The sequence below is a fragment of the Rhizophagus irregularis genome, chromosome 12, assembly GCF_026210795.1.
Source record: "Rhizophagus irregularis chromosome 12, complete sequence".
NCBI lineage: Eukaryota > Fungi > Glomeromycota > Glomeromycetes > Glomerales > Glomeraceae > Rhizophagus > Rhizophagus irregularis.
The window spans coordinates 3,174,802-3,191,279 of NC_089440.1; the positions used below are offsets into that span (position 1 = coordinate 3,174,802).

The 16,478-nt window shown below is 25.8% G+C and overlaps 3 protein-coding genes across 3 annotated transcripts; 1 reads left to right on the forward strand and 2 right to left on the reverse strand.

Moving 5' to 3' along the window:
- Positions 1-1,658: 1,658 nt before the first annotated feature.
- Positions 1,659-4,122, reverse strand: OCT59_004204 (uncharacterized protein; the record flags this gene model as incomplete). The annotated part of the gene is made up of 3 exons (XM_025325276.2): positions 1,659-1,686; positions 1,754-1,857; positions 1,930-4,122. 3 exons carry the CDS (start codon positions 4,120-4,122, stop codon positions 1,659-1,661), a joined length of 2,325 nt encoding a protein of 774 aa, XP_025181870.2.
- Positions 4,123-8,087: 3,965 nt separating this feature from the next.
- OCT59_004205 (uncharacterized protein) lies at positions 8,088-8,644 on the forward strand (the record flags this gene model as incomplete). Its single annotated transcript, XM_066148137.1, has 5 exons — positions 8,088-8,103; positions 8,189-8,221; positions 8,300-8,324; positions 8,412-8,484; positions 8,570-8,644. The coding sequence occupies 5 exons, from the start codon at positions 8,088-8,090 to the stop codon at positions 8,642-8,644; spliced, it is 222 nt and encodes a 73-aa protein (XP_065996764.1).
- A 1,682-nt stretch (positions 8,645-10,326) lies between these two features.
- On the reverse strand, positions 10,327-14,075 carry OCT59_004206 (uncharacterized protein; the record flags this gene model as incomplete). The annotated part of the gene is made up of 6 exons (XM_066148138.1): positions 10,327-10,400; positions 10,476-10,784; positions 10,950-11,034; positions 11,269-11,373; positions 11,451-11,605; positions 11,777-14,075. The coding sequence occupies 6 exons, from the start codon at positions 14,073-14,075 to the stop codon at positions 10,327-10,329; spliced, it is 3,027 nt and encodes a 1,008-aa protein (XP_065996765.1).
- Between the last annotated feature and the right edge of the window lie 2,403 nt (positions 14,076-16,478).

The following is a 16,478-nucleotide window of genomic DNA, read 5'->3' on the forward strand; positions in this document are numbered from 1 at the left end:
CAAAAACGGCATTCTAAATCTACTTTTTAAGATTAATTATATTTGTAGCCCTAATAAAGTTACATTTAATTGCAAATTTACAGACTTTACGTAATAAATGAATAAGTCTCCCGCCTTAATTTCGTGCTTAATTTTAACGATTTTAACAGTTTATCTATGTATAACTCAAAATTAGCATTCTAAATCAAACTTTTAAGATTAGTTAAATTTGTAGCCCCGATAAAATTACATATAATCCTTGCATTTGGGATCTCTTTAATTAATAGCTCCAGAAATATTAAAAAAGTTCATAAAAGTCAAGAAAGTTTTGTGCTACGCAAAACAAATGTTTTACTTATAGATCGGCATAATGCATTTCTTCAATTTTAATATGAAAATCAAGTTTACACCACTTTTGATTATATGTTAACTACATGTTTTTACAATATAACATCCCATAATTTTATCATGCAAGATACATTATGTTATATTCTTTTTATAAATCAATTTATTTTTACTGTTGCTATCATTTGCAACTTACCCAGGAATGAACGATTTAAACCATCCAATATATTAACATTGGCATTAATCCCAGGACCAAATGATCCATCATTACATCGCATAAATTGCTCTGGTGCTATATTGGGAATTTTCTTATAACAATAGTTTTAAATAATCTTAATTATAAGTAAAAAGTGTGTAAAATTACTGCGCCACAAAAATAATTAATTTTACTTATAATTAAGATTATTTAAAACTATTGTTATAATAGTAAAAATAAATTGATTTATAAAAAGAATATAACCTAATGTATCTTGCATGATAAAATTATGAAATGTATTAATCTTAAAAAGTAGATTTAGAATGCTAATTTTGAGTTTTATATAGAAAAACTGTAATTTTACTGTGTCATAAAAATATTTATTTTTAATACTATTAATCAAAGATTATTTAAAACTGTTGTTGTGGCAATATTAATAAATTAATTTTTTTAAAAAATAAAATATTTGTTTATTATGGTATTAAAATATTTGAAAAATTATACCTGTTAGGATGTAATGTTATATTATATATAAAATTAAATATTTTTTTTTATACATATATAAAAAATTTTAGAGCACATTATCTTACTATCTAGTGATCAGATTTTATTGATCTTTGACTTATTAGATTCATCTTATTAAGTCAAATCAAATGTTATAATTTTATAATTATTAGATTAATATTTATTATAAGATATCAATTGAAGTACTGTTAATTTTATCTTATAATCTAATGATCAGAAACTGATAATTTATAGCTCATTAGATTTATCTTGTTTAGACAAATCTAATGGTTATTAGATCATAAAAATTGGATTATTATTGGCTGAGATATTACGGTTTGAAATTTTAATAGCAATTCAAGGGACATGCTTGCTGACCATAAAAAATTTAATAATAAATAACAGGTTTGCACAGTTTTTAATTGATTTAATAATTAAATGGTGCAAATCTGTTTTTTATTATCTAATCATTTAACAAGAAATGGTTCATGCCATTTCTTTATTAAACCATTAAAAAAATGGTGCATACCCATTATTTGTTATCAAATTACTAATTAAAAATAATGGGTTTACACCATATTTATTATCAAATTGCTAATAATTTAATAATGTAATAATGTGAACTCTTAAAACTTCATAGATTATATAAATTAGTTCTAACCCTTACAATTTAAGGGATAGTTAAATAAATTATAATGTTTAAAAGCTCACTAACTTGTACTTAATTACCCTAGTTGTAATACTAACGTATAATTGTTAGTAATAGGATCTTGAGTAATTCCAAAACATTTAATTATACACATATAACCACTAACTTCGTTAAAAAATTTTATCTACAAATATATAATTAAATATTAATTTTGTAAATTAAAAAGTAATTTATTTTATTTTTAAATTCTACATACCTCATTTAAAAAATCTTCACTTATATTTTCTGAATTATTCAATACTTTTAAAGCGATTGTTGTTGATCCATTTCTTTTCCAACTGTTAGACAATTGACTCCATTTTCTAATTTGTCCATCTAACCATATAGCTGAATATACTTTTGCAAAACCTCCTTTGGCAATATAATTTACATTTGTAAATTTATCATATGGAACCCATTCTAATAATCCTTGTCTTCTAACTGAAAGTTGATTCTCTCGTATTAACTTATCAATAATTCCATTTCCACTGGTCCACTTATCAAAATCTCTCTGAAAGCATTTAGAATTACAAGATAAACAACCATCCAAATCCTCATGTATCTTAAAACATTCTTTACATCTTCCAAATTCCATACGTCTCTTTTCATTAATATCAATTTCCTTATCATAACAATCACAATAAGAACGAAGTTTACGCCAACAATTATTTATTCCATTATATCTTATATTATTTATAAGAATTTTCTTATTATCTATATAATATTTTGTGGTTTCGAATTGTTGTATAATTTGTTTAAATATTCCCAAATTACCATTTAATTTAAAATAAACATTATTGTAATCCTTTAAAATCAATTGCAACTCTTTTAATTTTCTTAATTCTTTTGTTTCTTTATTGTATATTTTAGAATAAAAATATTTATAACCCTTTAATTTAGATGATAATTCTTTTAATTCTCTTATTTCTTTATCAAAACACTTATAGCAATAATTATAATGATACTTATTATTACACTTCTCACATATAATGTAATCACAGTCTTTGTATTTTACTCGTCTATCATCTTCAAATAAATCGTAATCTGAAGTTTCACCCTTTTGTTCTTTAATTAAATAATCGTCAATAAACTTATTTTCAATAATCCATTTATTAAAATCTTCAAGAAATTGTTGAAACTCATAAAATGAACAACAATTATTAATTTTTCCTATAAAACATACTTTGCATTTATCATTTATCATCTGATTATTATAACAATGTTGACAATTATAGTAACATTGCCTATCGATTTCCTTAATACACTTTTCACATAAAATATGATCATATTCCTTATATTTTGCTTTTCTTTCTTCTAAATTTAAATGATAATCTAACGTGCTAAAAATTCTAAAATTTGGTCCGCATTTCATAAAACATTTTTTATTAATATCAGTTTCTTTATTGTTATAGCAATAAGTGCAATAAAGATGTTGTTTGCTAACTTCATTATTACATTTTTCACATAAAATACCATCAAATTCCTTATATTTTGCTCTTCTTTCTTCTAAATTTAAATTATAATCCAACGTGCTAAAAATTTTAAAATTTGATCCATATTTCACAAAACCTTTTTTAATAATATCAGTTTCACCAATGTAACAATTAATGCAATAATAATCATTATTATCTGTTTCTTTTTTACATTTTTCACATAGAATGCAATCATAATCCTTGTATTTTACTCTTCTTTCTTTCAAACTTAAGTTATAATCTGATGTTCTAAAAATTCCAAAATTTGATCCATATTTCATAAGATCTTTTCTAATGATATTAGTTTCTTTATTGTAACAATATGAACAATAATAATTGAGTTTTTTAATTCTATTATTACATTTGTCACATAGAATTCTGTCAAAATCTTTATATTTTGCTTTTCTTTCTTCTAAGTTTAAATTATAATCTAATGTACTAAAAATTCCATATTTTAGTCCATACTTCATACCACTTTTTTTATTAATATTAGTTTCTTTACTATAACAATCTGTACAATAATAATTTTGTTTATCAATTTCTTTATTACATTTTTCACAAAAAATGTAATCATAATCCTCATACTTTGCTTTTTTTCCTACATAATTTAAATCATAATCTGATGTCTCAAAAATTTTACAAGCTGAACAAATATAAGAATTATTTGATTTAAAACAAAATTTACATATTCCAAAATTCATACGATTTTGTTCATTACGATCGGTTTCCTTATTATAACAATTGTAACACGTAAAATTAAACTTTTCAATTTCACGATTACAATCTTCACATATGACATGGTCATATTTCTTAAATTTCATCTTTCTTTCATCTAAATTTAAATCATAATCCAATATCTTAAAAACTCCAAATTTTGATTCAAATACATTATTACTAATAAGTTGGATGTTTTCTTCGATATTCTTTTCTACTGACATGATAAGTGTTTTTGATTTGACAATAATAGGTTATTGTGTAAAGTCAATTAATATAATTGTTTTTTAAGTATTTTTTAATAATTCACGCAAAAATTTTTTTGATGAATAAAGAAGTTATTTATAATAATTTATAATGAACAATCAATTTTAGAATGAAGTTGTTTACAATTGTAACATAAATTTTAAAGATAAAAATAATCTTTAAATGTGATTTTAATAAACTTTCCATATTTATTAATTATTCTGGAGAAAAGTTGGAAACTTGCTAATGAATTCTTGATTTCTTGGCTTTGTTGTTATTGACAAAAATGACATGGTAATAATCAGCAATATGTGAGATGGATGACAAGAATAAACAAACCAATTTTTGTGTCGATCATGATTCTGAATAACCAGAATGATCGGCCAATTAGGAGTGCAGCAGTATTTTGCGGCAAAAAGTGGTAAAGATTTGCAATTTTTAAATAAATATTGATTTTAAATATGATAACATATTATTTATATTGTTATTTATACTGATAAATTAACAGTTGTTCCGAATCCGAAATTTGAATTGCAGAGTTTTTACAGAAACGCCTGGACGTTGCCTTTTAATTATCACATTTTACAGTCATTTTACTGTACATTGCTATGCGATTAAAAACGAGTCACTAACGACATACTTTAAATTGTAAATTCTCACGATCTCCTACAATAATGGATTAAGTTGAATGGTGATCTAGAAGTCTAGAAAGAATAGCCACGGAGTTAATAACATTAACTCGATACATTATGTGTATTAACGTGCATCATTGGATTCCAATTATTACGGAATTATTACCACATGAGACTTTTTATAATAAAAAAAACCCTTTTAAAGATGCGTTAAATCCATCAATTAATTTTTACAAAGTATAACATTATATATAAAAAAAAGAACTGTAGTTTGATATTGATTACATGTTTTTCGTTAAATTAGAAAAAGAATGGGTTAAATTGTTAAATTGTCAAATTGTTAATTTTGAAAAATTAAAAACATAAATATTGTAACAAAATTAATTCCTAGAAGTGATAATAACAGGAAAATTTTCTCAAATACCACATTTTCATCATTTTATCATTTAATTCGTAATTCATGTAACAATCGGAGAATCGCCTCGAATATTCCAATCTGCGTTTCTTACATAGGTAAATGTATCGATTTTTGACCAAATCGATTGAAATTTTTACTGGAAAAACCTTGGCATTTATTCTACTATATTCAAATATTCAAAATAATCTTTACAAAACTTAATGTTTCGCAAATAATCTTTAAAAGTTGTCAATTAGCCTAAATTTTAGCAAAATCGCCCCACAATTTTTTGATTAATAAAAACATTAGCTAACGCTAAGGTTTCAAATTTTATACATACATACTTTTGAACATAAATTAATAGATTATTCAAAAAAAATTAATTTTAGGGCTAACAGCTTCAAAACCTGCAAAAATCGGTAAATTTCGTAAAATTTCGTAAAATTTCATTTTTTTTCATTTTTAAAATTAAATAATTTCATGAAAACGAATTTTAAGAATTTAAGAATATAACCCATCTCCTAATTTATATATTCTGAACATACTCAAAACATTTATTTTCAAATCACTTAGAAAAAATTTTTTCACTTATTGCTCCGATTGGTACACGAATCACGAATTAGTAATAATAATATTTAAATAACCTTTTATGTTTAATCTTAATTTTTTTCTTTACCATTTTTAGTAAAATTTCTGAAATTTGAACTCTTTTTCTAAACGGTTCCATTCATTAACATTTTCTGATAACTGAAAGGAATAATACTAGTAGTCGAAACATACTTCCTGAAAAACATTTTCTTAAAGAGTACGAATTGGACCATCCAAAAAAAATGTATGAATTAGACAAAGAAAAGATATACGAGATAGAATATAGAAGGAAAATGAATAAACAATCTATAAGTTAAAAAATGGTGTTTGTGTGACTAACGTTTAGATTATCCTGTATAAATTAATTTTGAATTGCTGATCCTATTCTTTATAGTTAAGACCCGCTTGATCGGCAAGTAATGTTGTACATCTAATCCAATTCCGGCTAATGAAATTCTAAGGATTTTTTTTTTTTATTTTTTTTCGGTTTTTTTTAACCGATCTAAATTTTGTCGGCCCCCCTTTTTTCTTGAACCGATCTTTTACAAATGGTTCTTTCTTTTTTTTCTTTTTTTCGTTTTTTTCCTCTTTCTTTTTTTTCATTCTTTTCCGGGTTTTTTTTCAAAACCGAAAAATTATTATTATTTTTTTCGGTCTTTTTTTTAGACCATATTATTAATTTTTTTTTGAATTTTTTTTTTGGTCTTTTTGGACCAAATTATTGTCCTTTGTTTTCAGAATTTTTTCGGTACATATTTTTTTTAAACCCGATTTCTTTCTTTATCCTTTTTCTTTTCCCCTAATTTTTTTTTTCTCTTTCTTTTTCCTTTTCGGTTTCTTTTTTCAACCCGATTTTTCTCTTTGTTCCTCCCCACAAATTTTTTTTTCGTTTTTATTCTTTAGGAGTTAATCAATAGTGCTATGAATCTGATGATAAAGTACTTTTAAGCTTTATAATAACAAATTAGCTTCTAAAATAAATAAAAGTTATATTTGGAATTACGTAATATTATGTCTCTACTCTCTAATTTTTATTGGCAATATTAAAGTTCCTAATTTAAGTAATTGAACTAAAAACTTAGTCTTCATCGTGAAATTCGATAAACTGGGCCTATCAGTTTCCACTAAAAATATCCGGTTTATCAGGTTGATTTCCCGACAAGACATTTGCACGAACACGTGATCAAACGGCCAGCGTTAGGCTGTCTGGAGAATGTCCTGTCGGGAAACGGTCCGTAAGGATCAGGGTATCCGATATTGCAAAAAATTATTTAATATACTGAATTTCAAAATATACTGTATACAAAAAAACTAATCTACAATATATTTTAACTTTTTCATCTTAATTTTAAGTGATAAAGATCATGAAAATGATGAATAAAAGAATATGAAATATTTTTAATTGAATATAATTAAAGATTTTTATAATTCTGGCCAAAATTAAGATGCATCACGACTTCAATTTTATTGGTTTCTGATCACGTGTTTAGATATATCTGTTGGTATATCAAAACTATTCCATTCACTGTACTATTTATTAAAAGTTGAATTCTTCAGAGGTCAATTCAAAATGTATATAATAATTATAATTTTTTTTGCAAATATTCATAAACTTATTCAAAATTTATCACTGACAATCAGATCTCATAACGTTATTGTCCGGAGCGTAGCGAAGGACTATTTATTGTACGGAACTAGATAAATTTGTAGTACCGGTTTAACCCATGTAATTTTTCCTTCCTTCCACCTACGTCATTACCACAATTTCCTTTTTGAAACATAATGCCCCTGCTTATTTCCCTTTATACTTTTTATTTTTAGTAACATTGTATGCAATGTCCTTGATTACTTGATAAAGCAAAATGTATCATGTTCATTATATAAAAAAAAAAGACCCTGTATTTGAAAAAATTTTGTCGCGTCGCGTTACTCCGCGTATCACATCTGATAAGATCAATAATCAAACAAATAAGTCACATGAAAAAAAAAGTACTTTCCTATTTCCTTCGTCTTACCCTTCCCCTTACTTCTCTCACTTTTTCTGGTGTTTAGTTTCCTTGAGCGTGATATTTCAGGTTTTCATTTTTTTTTCTTTAATTTTTTTATCTTGATGACCGGTTTTTAACATTTTTTTCTTTTTTAGGCATTGTTTCTTAGCCCTTTGGATACATAGAAACTTGGTGAGAACATCTGCAAATGTATTTTTTCGAATTTATTTATTCTAACAAAGCATTGTTAACATTCAATTTTTCTCTTTTTTTAGATGGTTGATGTTTAAAACAAAATACTGAAAGTTACCAGCAGCGCCAAGGAAAAATGGTTTTTTATGAATAAATTTTGGTGTAAACTTGGCCCTTTCAGACTTTTTTTTTTATTTTTCTTTTAATGAAATGTTACTAATAGTTCTTTTCTTTTTTTCTTTTGTAGGTGATTCTTTGAGTCTCTTGGACATATATTTTGGTAAGTGAAGTATTCTTTTTACTTAAATCAATTCTTTTAGCGAAATGTTTGCTAATATTTCGTCTTCACTTTTTTTAGAGTCATCTGGACGCGTTAGATTTAGGTAAGATATTTTTTTTACTTTGTTATTTGTTTTAACAAAATAACGAAACTTTTACTAGTAACATTTTGTTTTATTACTTTTTTTTAGACAGTTTCTTCAAATATCTATGGACATGAATTTCGGTAAGGTTGGAAATCCGGTTCTCCATAGATGCATTACGGTATGTGTTTAAATATTTTTTCTTTGTCTTTTTTTTTATTTTTAACAAAATGTAACGTCTGCTAATATTTTGTTTGTTTCTTTAGTTGCAGATTTTAGGCAGCTTTTGGGTGACGAAACGACTTATTGCTCCGGACTTACAACGGTTCCCGTTTCCCTAGTATAGTACATTAGATACATAGTGAATTATTTTCCTCTGCGTATTTTGACCATATTATTTTTGGAATTCAAGTATACATAGGCTTGATCTTGTGATTCCCTTCTGTCAATTTCTTATCAAGTATAAGCATATAAAATATATTTGTAAAATAAATTTTTATAATCACACGAATACGGGTTGTATTATACGCTTTCTAAATGTTTAGAATGTGAAGTGAGTATAAAATTCTTCTATATAATAAAATTACTATAGTATGATATTGAATAAATACTTTCAAAAATAATATAAATTGTTGTTGATTTCAAGTACTGGTAAAATTTATGAAATAAGAAGTCAACTTTTATAAAAATATAAAGAGGATGTGTTTGCATTTTATTGTTTGGTTGATAAAATTATTAATATAATAATTTCATCTTTATACTACTCTAATAATATTCTTTGGCTAAATTTGATAAAATTTGACATCAAAATCTCCAATATGTGCAAATGTAGAATAAATAAAATATTCCTAGATGAAGGCCATTATAAATCATGAACATTAATGCAAAACAAATATTATAGTATTTGATCCCATGTTATTAAATTAGAGACTCATTTAGGACATTCAGTTACATTTTCTATTTATTATAATAATTGTTCTTGAGTTATTCACATACTGACTTTATTCAATATAATTAATGAAAATTGTTAAAATAAAAGCAATTTTAAAATAAAAGTACTATACAGTAGATGAAAACTTTATCCAATATGAGTGACATTGCAAATTGTGTTCTCTAAATTCAAACTAAGTTAACTAAGTTATTATTAATATAAAAATAGGTCACTTCCTTTTTTGTGAGAGTACTAGTTTTCATCACGGGGGCGACGAAATAGACATCAGATCACTAAACAAAACACAGGTCGCTGAGATAAATATAAACTGTGTGCTTCCCTAATAAATTTTGTTATCATTTAATTCAAGAGTATTTATACGAGGTTGTTGATTCATTATGATATTTAAAACAGAAACCATATAAAGAATACATCCAGCACTCAATAATTCAGTTATTTCATGAAATAATTGTTTCCTTTCAAAAATAAATAATTTACCTAGTAGAATTTGTATAAAATATAAATATTTCTATAAGAAAATAAATTGCTATCATCTGTTATATATATAGAGAAATTGTCTTTATTTCATATCATAAAAAAAATCAGGTCGGGAAGCATTTAACATAATAAAAATGATAGTTTATTACATTTAATATATAAAAGAATAAAACCGTGTCTTACATAGTTTGATAAAGTTCAATTGAATATTTAAGAATAGCATAAGTTATATCTCACTGTAATAATTATAATAAACCGAACGAGTTCAATCAATGTCCGTAAGCCTATTCAATTTTGATCGTTCGGATTGTTGATCGGGTTTTGAGTTGATTATTGGCTAACAGGATTGTGAACTGAAAAGTAGAATTTTTTTGATCGTTTTAACAGAAAATAAAAACGCGCTTTTGAACGAAACTGATACAAGAAAAATTAACATAACATGAATCAAGTACAAATTAGCGGAAAAACTTCTATTAAACGTACTAATACTGACTCAAGAAAATATGAAAAAAAATTTATTAATTTTTGAAAAAAAAAAATCGATCAATACGACCTGTACGACCTGATAAAAATCAAGATCGACAAACTCTCCGATCACATGTTGTAAAATTGAACAGGCCTAATAATACAATCCGAACATTCATCAGAATAAAAAGTGTAAACTTGCCCTACAATAATATATAAATTTTTATAAATTTATTAAATTTAAAATAGATAAGAGACATATATATTACAGAATTCACCTGTTTGTATTTTCTTAATATACCTCGAAGAAATAAATTCTTGTTGATTCGGGCAGTTTATAGGCTCTGGTAAATTCTTATGGAAATTGAGAAGTCGACTTGTATAAATAGCCTGTGGGTGTGTTTGTATTTTTGTAAATAAATCCGTAATGTTGGTTGATTCGTTAAGATTATACGATAATCTTGGACGTGTTTCATTTACTTGTGATTCATTAAAATTATATGATAATCTTTTTAATGGAATACTTTTGTATGCATTTAAATGATATGATAATGTATGAAATACTTCTTCAGAAGTTGGTCGGTTTTCTGGAATTGCGTCCCAACATTTTTTAATTAAATTTTCTAAAGAAGTTGGAGTTTCTTCTCTAATATTTGGACGTAAACCTCGACAAATATCCAGTGCGAGATAATGATCATGTGGTTGATTATTGAATGGAGGAATTACTGTAATTATTTCATTTATAATCACACCTAATGAATATACATCAGATGCTAATGTATGTGGTTTTCCACGTAATATTTCAGGTGCCATATATGGCATTACTCCATAAATATTCTTTTTGGTAGAATTTGATAAAATTTCATTTGCTGGCATGCAAAATCCAAAATCTCCAATATATGCGAATGTAGAACCAATGAAAATATTTCCTGGGTGAAGGTCTTTATGAATTAACTCGTGAACATGAATATTATTAAGTGCAAGACAGATATCATATATTTTATTTAGTCTTTGATCCCATGTAATTATATTAGCAGTTCGTTTAAGATATTTTCGTAAATCGCCATTTACCATATATTGTAATACTAACGTATAATTGTTAGTAATAGGATCTTGAGTAATTCCAAAACATTTTATTATGCACATATAACCACTAACTTCGTTAAGAAATTTTATCTACAAATATTTAAAAACATATGAATTATGCATATAAAAGGTAATATGATTGATTTTTAAATTCTTTTTATACGTACTTCATTTAGTAAATCTTCACTTATATTTTCTGAATTATTCAATACTTTTAAAGCGACTGTTGTTGGTCCATTTCTTCTCCAACTATTAGATAATTGACTCCACTTTCTAATTTGTCCATCTATCCATAAAGCTGAATATACTTTTGCAAAACCTCCTTCAGCAATGTAATTAATATTTGTAAATTTATCATATGGAATCCATTCTAATAATCCGTATCTTCTAACCGAAAGTTGATTATCTTGTATTAATTTATCAATAACTTCATTCCTACTGGTCCATTTATAAAAATCTCTTTGAAAATATTTGGGATTACAGGATAAACAACCATCAAAACCCTCATGTACCTTAAGACATTCTTTACACTTTCCATATTCTATACGCTTTTTTTTAATAATATCAATTTTTTTATCATAACAATCACAATAAGAACGAAGTTTACGCTCACATTTATTTACTCCATTATATCTTATATTATTTATAAGAGTTTTCCTATTTTCTATAAGATATTTTGTCTTTTCAAATCGTTGAGCAATTTGTCTAAATATTCCCAAACCACTATTTAATTTGAAATAAACATTTTCGTAATTCTTTAAAATAGTTTGTAACTCTTTTAATTCTTTTAATTCTTTTGTTTCTTTGTTGTATATTTTAAAATAAAAATTTTCATAATCTTGTAATTTAGGCTGTAATTCAGACTTCAATTCATTTAATTCTTTTATTTCTTTAACATAACAATCATAACAGTAATTACAATGATACTTTATACCACATTTCTCACATAAAATGTAATCAAAATCCTTGTATTTTACTAGTCTATCATCTTCGTCTAAATCATAATCTGGAACTTCACCTTTTTGTTCTTTAGTAAAATAATTATCAATAAATTTATTTTCACTAATCCATTTATTAAAATTTTCAAGAAATTGTTGAAATTCATAAAACGGGCAACAATTATGATTATTTCCTATAAAACATACTTTGCATTTATCATTTATCTTCTGATTATTATAACAATGTTCACAATTATAATATTGTCTATCGATTTCCTTAATACATATTTCACATAAAATAGGATCATATTCCTTATACTTTGCTTTTCTTTCTTCTAAACTTAAATGATAATCAAATGTGCTAAAAATTATAACATTTGGTCCATATATCATATAAAGTTTTTTATTAATATCAGCTTCTTTGTCGTAACAATAAGTGCAATAATTAACTTGTTTATCGACTTCACCATTACATTTTTCACATAAAATGCCATTAAAATCCATATATTTTACTCTTCTTTCTTCCAAATCTAAGTTATAATCTGATGTTTTAAAAATTCCAAAATTTGGCCCAAATTTCATAAGACCTTTCTTATTAATATCAGTTTCTTTATTATAACAATCTTCACAACAATAACTTCGCGAATCATTAATATGTTTATTACATTTTTCACATAAAATTCGATCAAAATCCATATATTTTACCCTTCTTTCATTTAAATTTAAGTTATAATCTGATGTTTTAAAAATTACAAAATTTGGCCCAAATATTATAAGATCTTTCTTATTAATATCAGTTTCTTTATTATAACAATCTTTACAATAACAATAACTTCGCGAATTTTCAATACATTCATTACATTTTTCACATAAAATTCCATCAAAATGCCCGTATTTTATTCCTCTTTCTTTCAAATCTAAATTATAATCTGATGTTTTAAAAATTCCAAAATTTGGCCCAAATCTTATAAGACCTTTCTTATTAACATCAGTTTCTTCTTTATAACAAACTTCACAATAATAACTCCACGAATCAACAAATTGTACATTAATACATTTTTCACATAAAATTCCATCAAAATCCTTAAATTTTGCTTTTCTTTTTTTCAAATTTAAATTATAATCTGATGTCTTAAGAATTCCATAATTTAGTCCAAATAACATACGACCTTTTTTATTAATATCAGTTTCTTTGCTACAACAACTCTCACAGTAATAGCCATAACAATAGTCATTTTTACCAATTCCTATAATGCAATTTTCCATACCAATTGCTTTAATGCAATTCTCGCATAAAATAAAATTTAAATTACTACACATTGCTTTCCTTTCTTTTAAATTTAAGTTGTAATTTAAAATTCTAAAATTTGATCCATATTTCATATGAGCTTTTTTAATAATAAGAGTTTCTTTACTATAACAATCTGTGCAAAAATAATATTGTTTATTAATTTTTTTATTACATTTTTCACAAAAGATATAACAATAATTCTCATATTTTGCTTTTCTTTCTTCTAAATTTAAATCATAATCCGATGTCTCAAAAATTTTGCAATCTGAACAACTATAAGAGATATTTGACTTAAAACAAAATTTACATATTCCATAATTCATACGATGTTGTTCATTACAATCGGTTTCCTTATTATAGCAATTATAACATATAAAATTAAACTTAGCAATTTCTTGATCACAAACTTCACATGTGACATGGTCATATCTGTTAAATTTCAATTTTCTTTCATCTAAATTCAAATCATAATCTAATATCTTAAAAACTCCAAATTTTGATTCAAATGCATCATATTTATTAATAAGTTGGTCGATTTCTTCAATATTCTTTTCTACCGACATGATAAATGATTTTGAGCCTTTACTGTTTGGTAAGCTCAACGGGATTTAATTAGTTCTACAGAATATACAAATTTGGCCGTTGTTTATATTCACTTGATTTAATTCCTGTTATAAATTATGTATAGTCAATTTTTATGAATGGTACACGCAAAATTTTTTGATGAATAAAAGAAGTTATTTTTATAATAATTTAAAGAAAAAAAGAATACAATTTTGGAATATTCTTTTCTGAAGTTGTTTGTTTACAAAACTTCTGAAATAAGAATAATCTTTAAATTTAAGTTTCAATGAATTTCTATACTTAGTAATTTTGGAAATTTGCTATAGAAGTCTTGGCTTTGTTGTTGACAAAAATGGTATGGTGCTGTAATAACTCCACCCCAGCCCTTAGTTATATAGGATGTAGTGCACGCCCACTTAGCTTATGGGGTGATGATCAGCAATACAGTATGTGAGATGGATGACAAGAATTCTGAATTCTACGAAGGAATTCGAATGATCGGCAATGATTTGTGGCAAAAAGTGGCAATTTTTTTACGTATTTCTTTATTCGGTTTTTTTTTCTACGCACCTGCGCAAAATGCAGGGTGCATAAATTATATATAAAATTTTAAAGTCTTATTAATACTTTTACGCATGGTATTAAAAATTAATGGTGACGCGTATATTATTTTGTGTTCACCTTCCCCTTTCTTCTTTCTCTCACCTTCCCCTTCCCTCTTTCTTTCTCCTTCCCCTTTCTTCTTTCTCTCACCTTTCCCTTCCCTCTTTCTTTTACCTTCCCCTTTCTTTTTTCTCTCGCCTTCCCTTTCCCTCTTTCTTTTACCTTCACCTTCCCTCTTTCTCTCCTCTTCTCTCCTTCCTCTTCCTCCGTGCACCCTATATAATATTTTATAAATTCTCATGTAAATATAATTAAAAAAACATGCATAGAATAATTTTCATAAATAAAGATTATCTTTGTGCAAATTTGGACTTTAAACGCACCTACAAAATTGATAAAATAATTGAGTTAAAAGAGCATTGTTATAAACCTCTAAATAAACCAAAATCTAACGCTTCTAACTCAACACCTACACTATTAAATTCAATGTTATACAGTCTAACCTCGATATACCGATATTCGATATACCGATATACTATTAAAAACTTGATATACCGATAAAATTTTATTTTCCCACTATATGTGAGGACATATAAATATCGGTATAACTTTGATATAACGATATTTTCTAAAAATTTCATATATGTCCCGACATATCGTTATATAAAGGTTTGACTGTACATCTTCATTACTTCTTTTTTTCGATTTTGATTCATTGGACAAGTAGCGCGATTATGACCATTCTTACTGCATAAGCCACAGGTGGTCTTCCTTTAGGACGTCGAATTATAAATTTCCAATTGGAATAACATTTTCCTGATCTACTTCTTGCTCATCAATAATAACTCGATGTTGGTCCTCATGTGTATCTATATTATGGTTTGATCCAGTAATAAAAGATTCGTCACAACTCTTGCAAGCAATCTGCTTAGCTTGATTAGGGGACTGCCAGAAATGACGTCATTTCCTAAGGGGGAGGGGGGTTAAGACCATGATGATGTTACACATCTTCCATTTTTAGACACTTGTAGTTAATATAATTCTAGCCAGAATTATGTTTTAATTTTACATTTCCTAAAATGAATGATGACATGGGGAGGGGGGGGGCAAAAATCCTAAAATTTAAATTACGTCATTTCTGGCCATCCCCTTAGTCAAGCCCCGTATATTAACATAATATAATTGCTGTTTTTTAAGAGAAACATATTGATTACCATTAAAGTTAAAATTATCATCTGTCATCTGGTATATTTCCAGTAAAATCATTGGTAAAAATTCATCATCGCTTGAAAAAGAATCTGAATCACTCATATTAGTTATCAGAAGGGTAGGGAAGTAAAGAATAGTATTTGATGAAGAAAGGGAAAAGAGAGTGAGGAAAGAGCGAAGGAGAGAGTGTGTGAGAATAAAAATAGTTTAATTGTTGCCTAAAAGGTTATCAAAAAGCTATACATGGGACAATTGGGACATCAGATCGTGTATCCATTAAAATAAATTTAATATTTTTTTATCATGCACATAAAAAAAACCGCGCATGGGTGCATTACAAGCATGATGCGTAAAATACAAATTCTCTTCTTTATTAATGAGTGAAATTTACAAATCAATAGAAATACCTAAAGCTAATATTCTAAGATAGAATATTAACTTTATAACTAAATTTACTATCTAAAAGGACTACTTAAACTATCTTCTATTGACTCTAATAACACTAAATAAGGACTAAAAAATATGTACACGTAACTTTATCTAACCCCTATATCTATGACCTCTCAAAGATTTGCAGTTTCAAATCACCA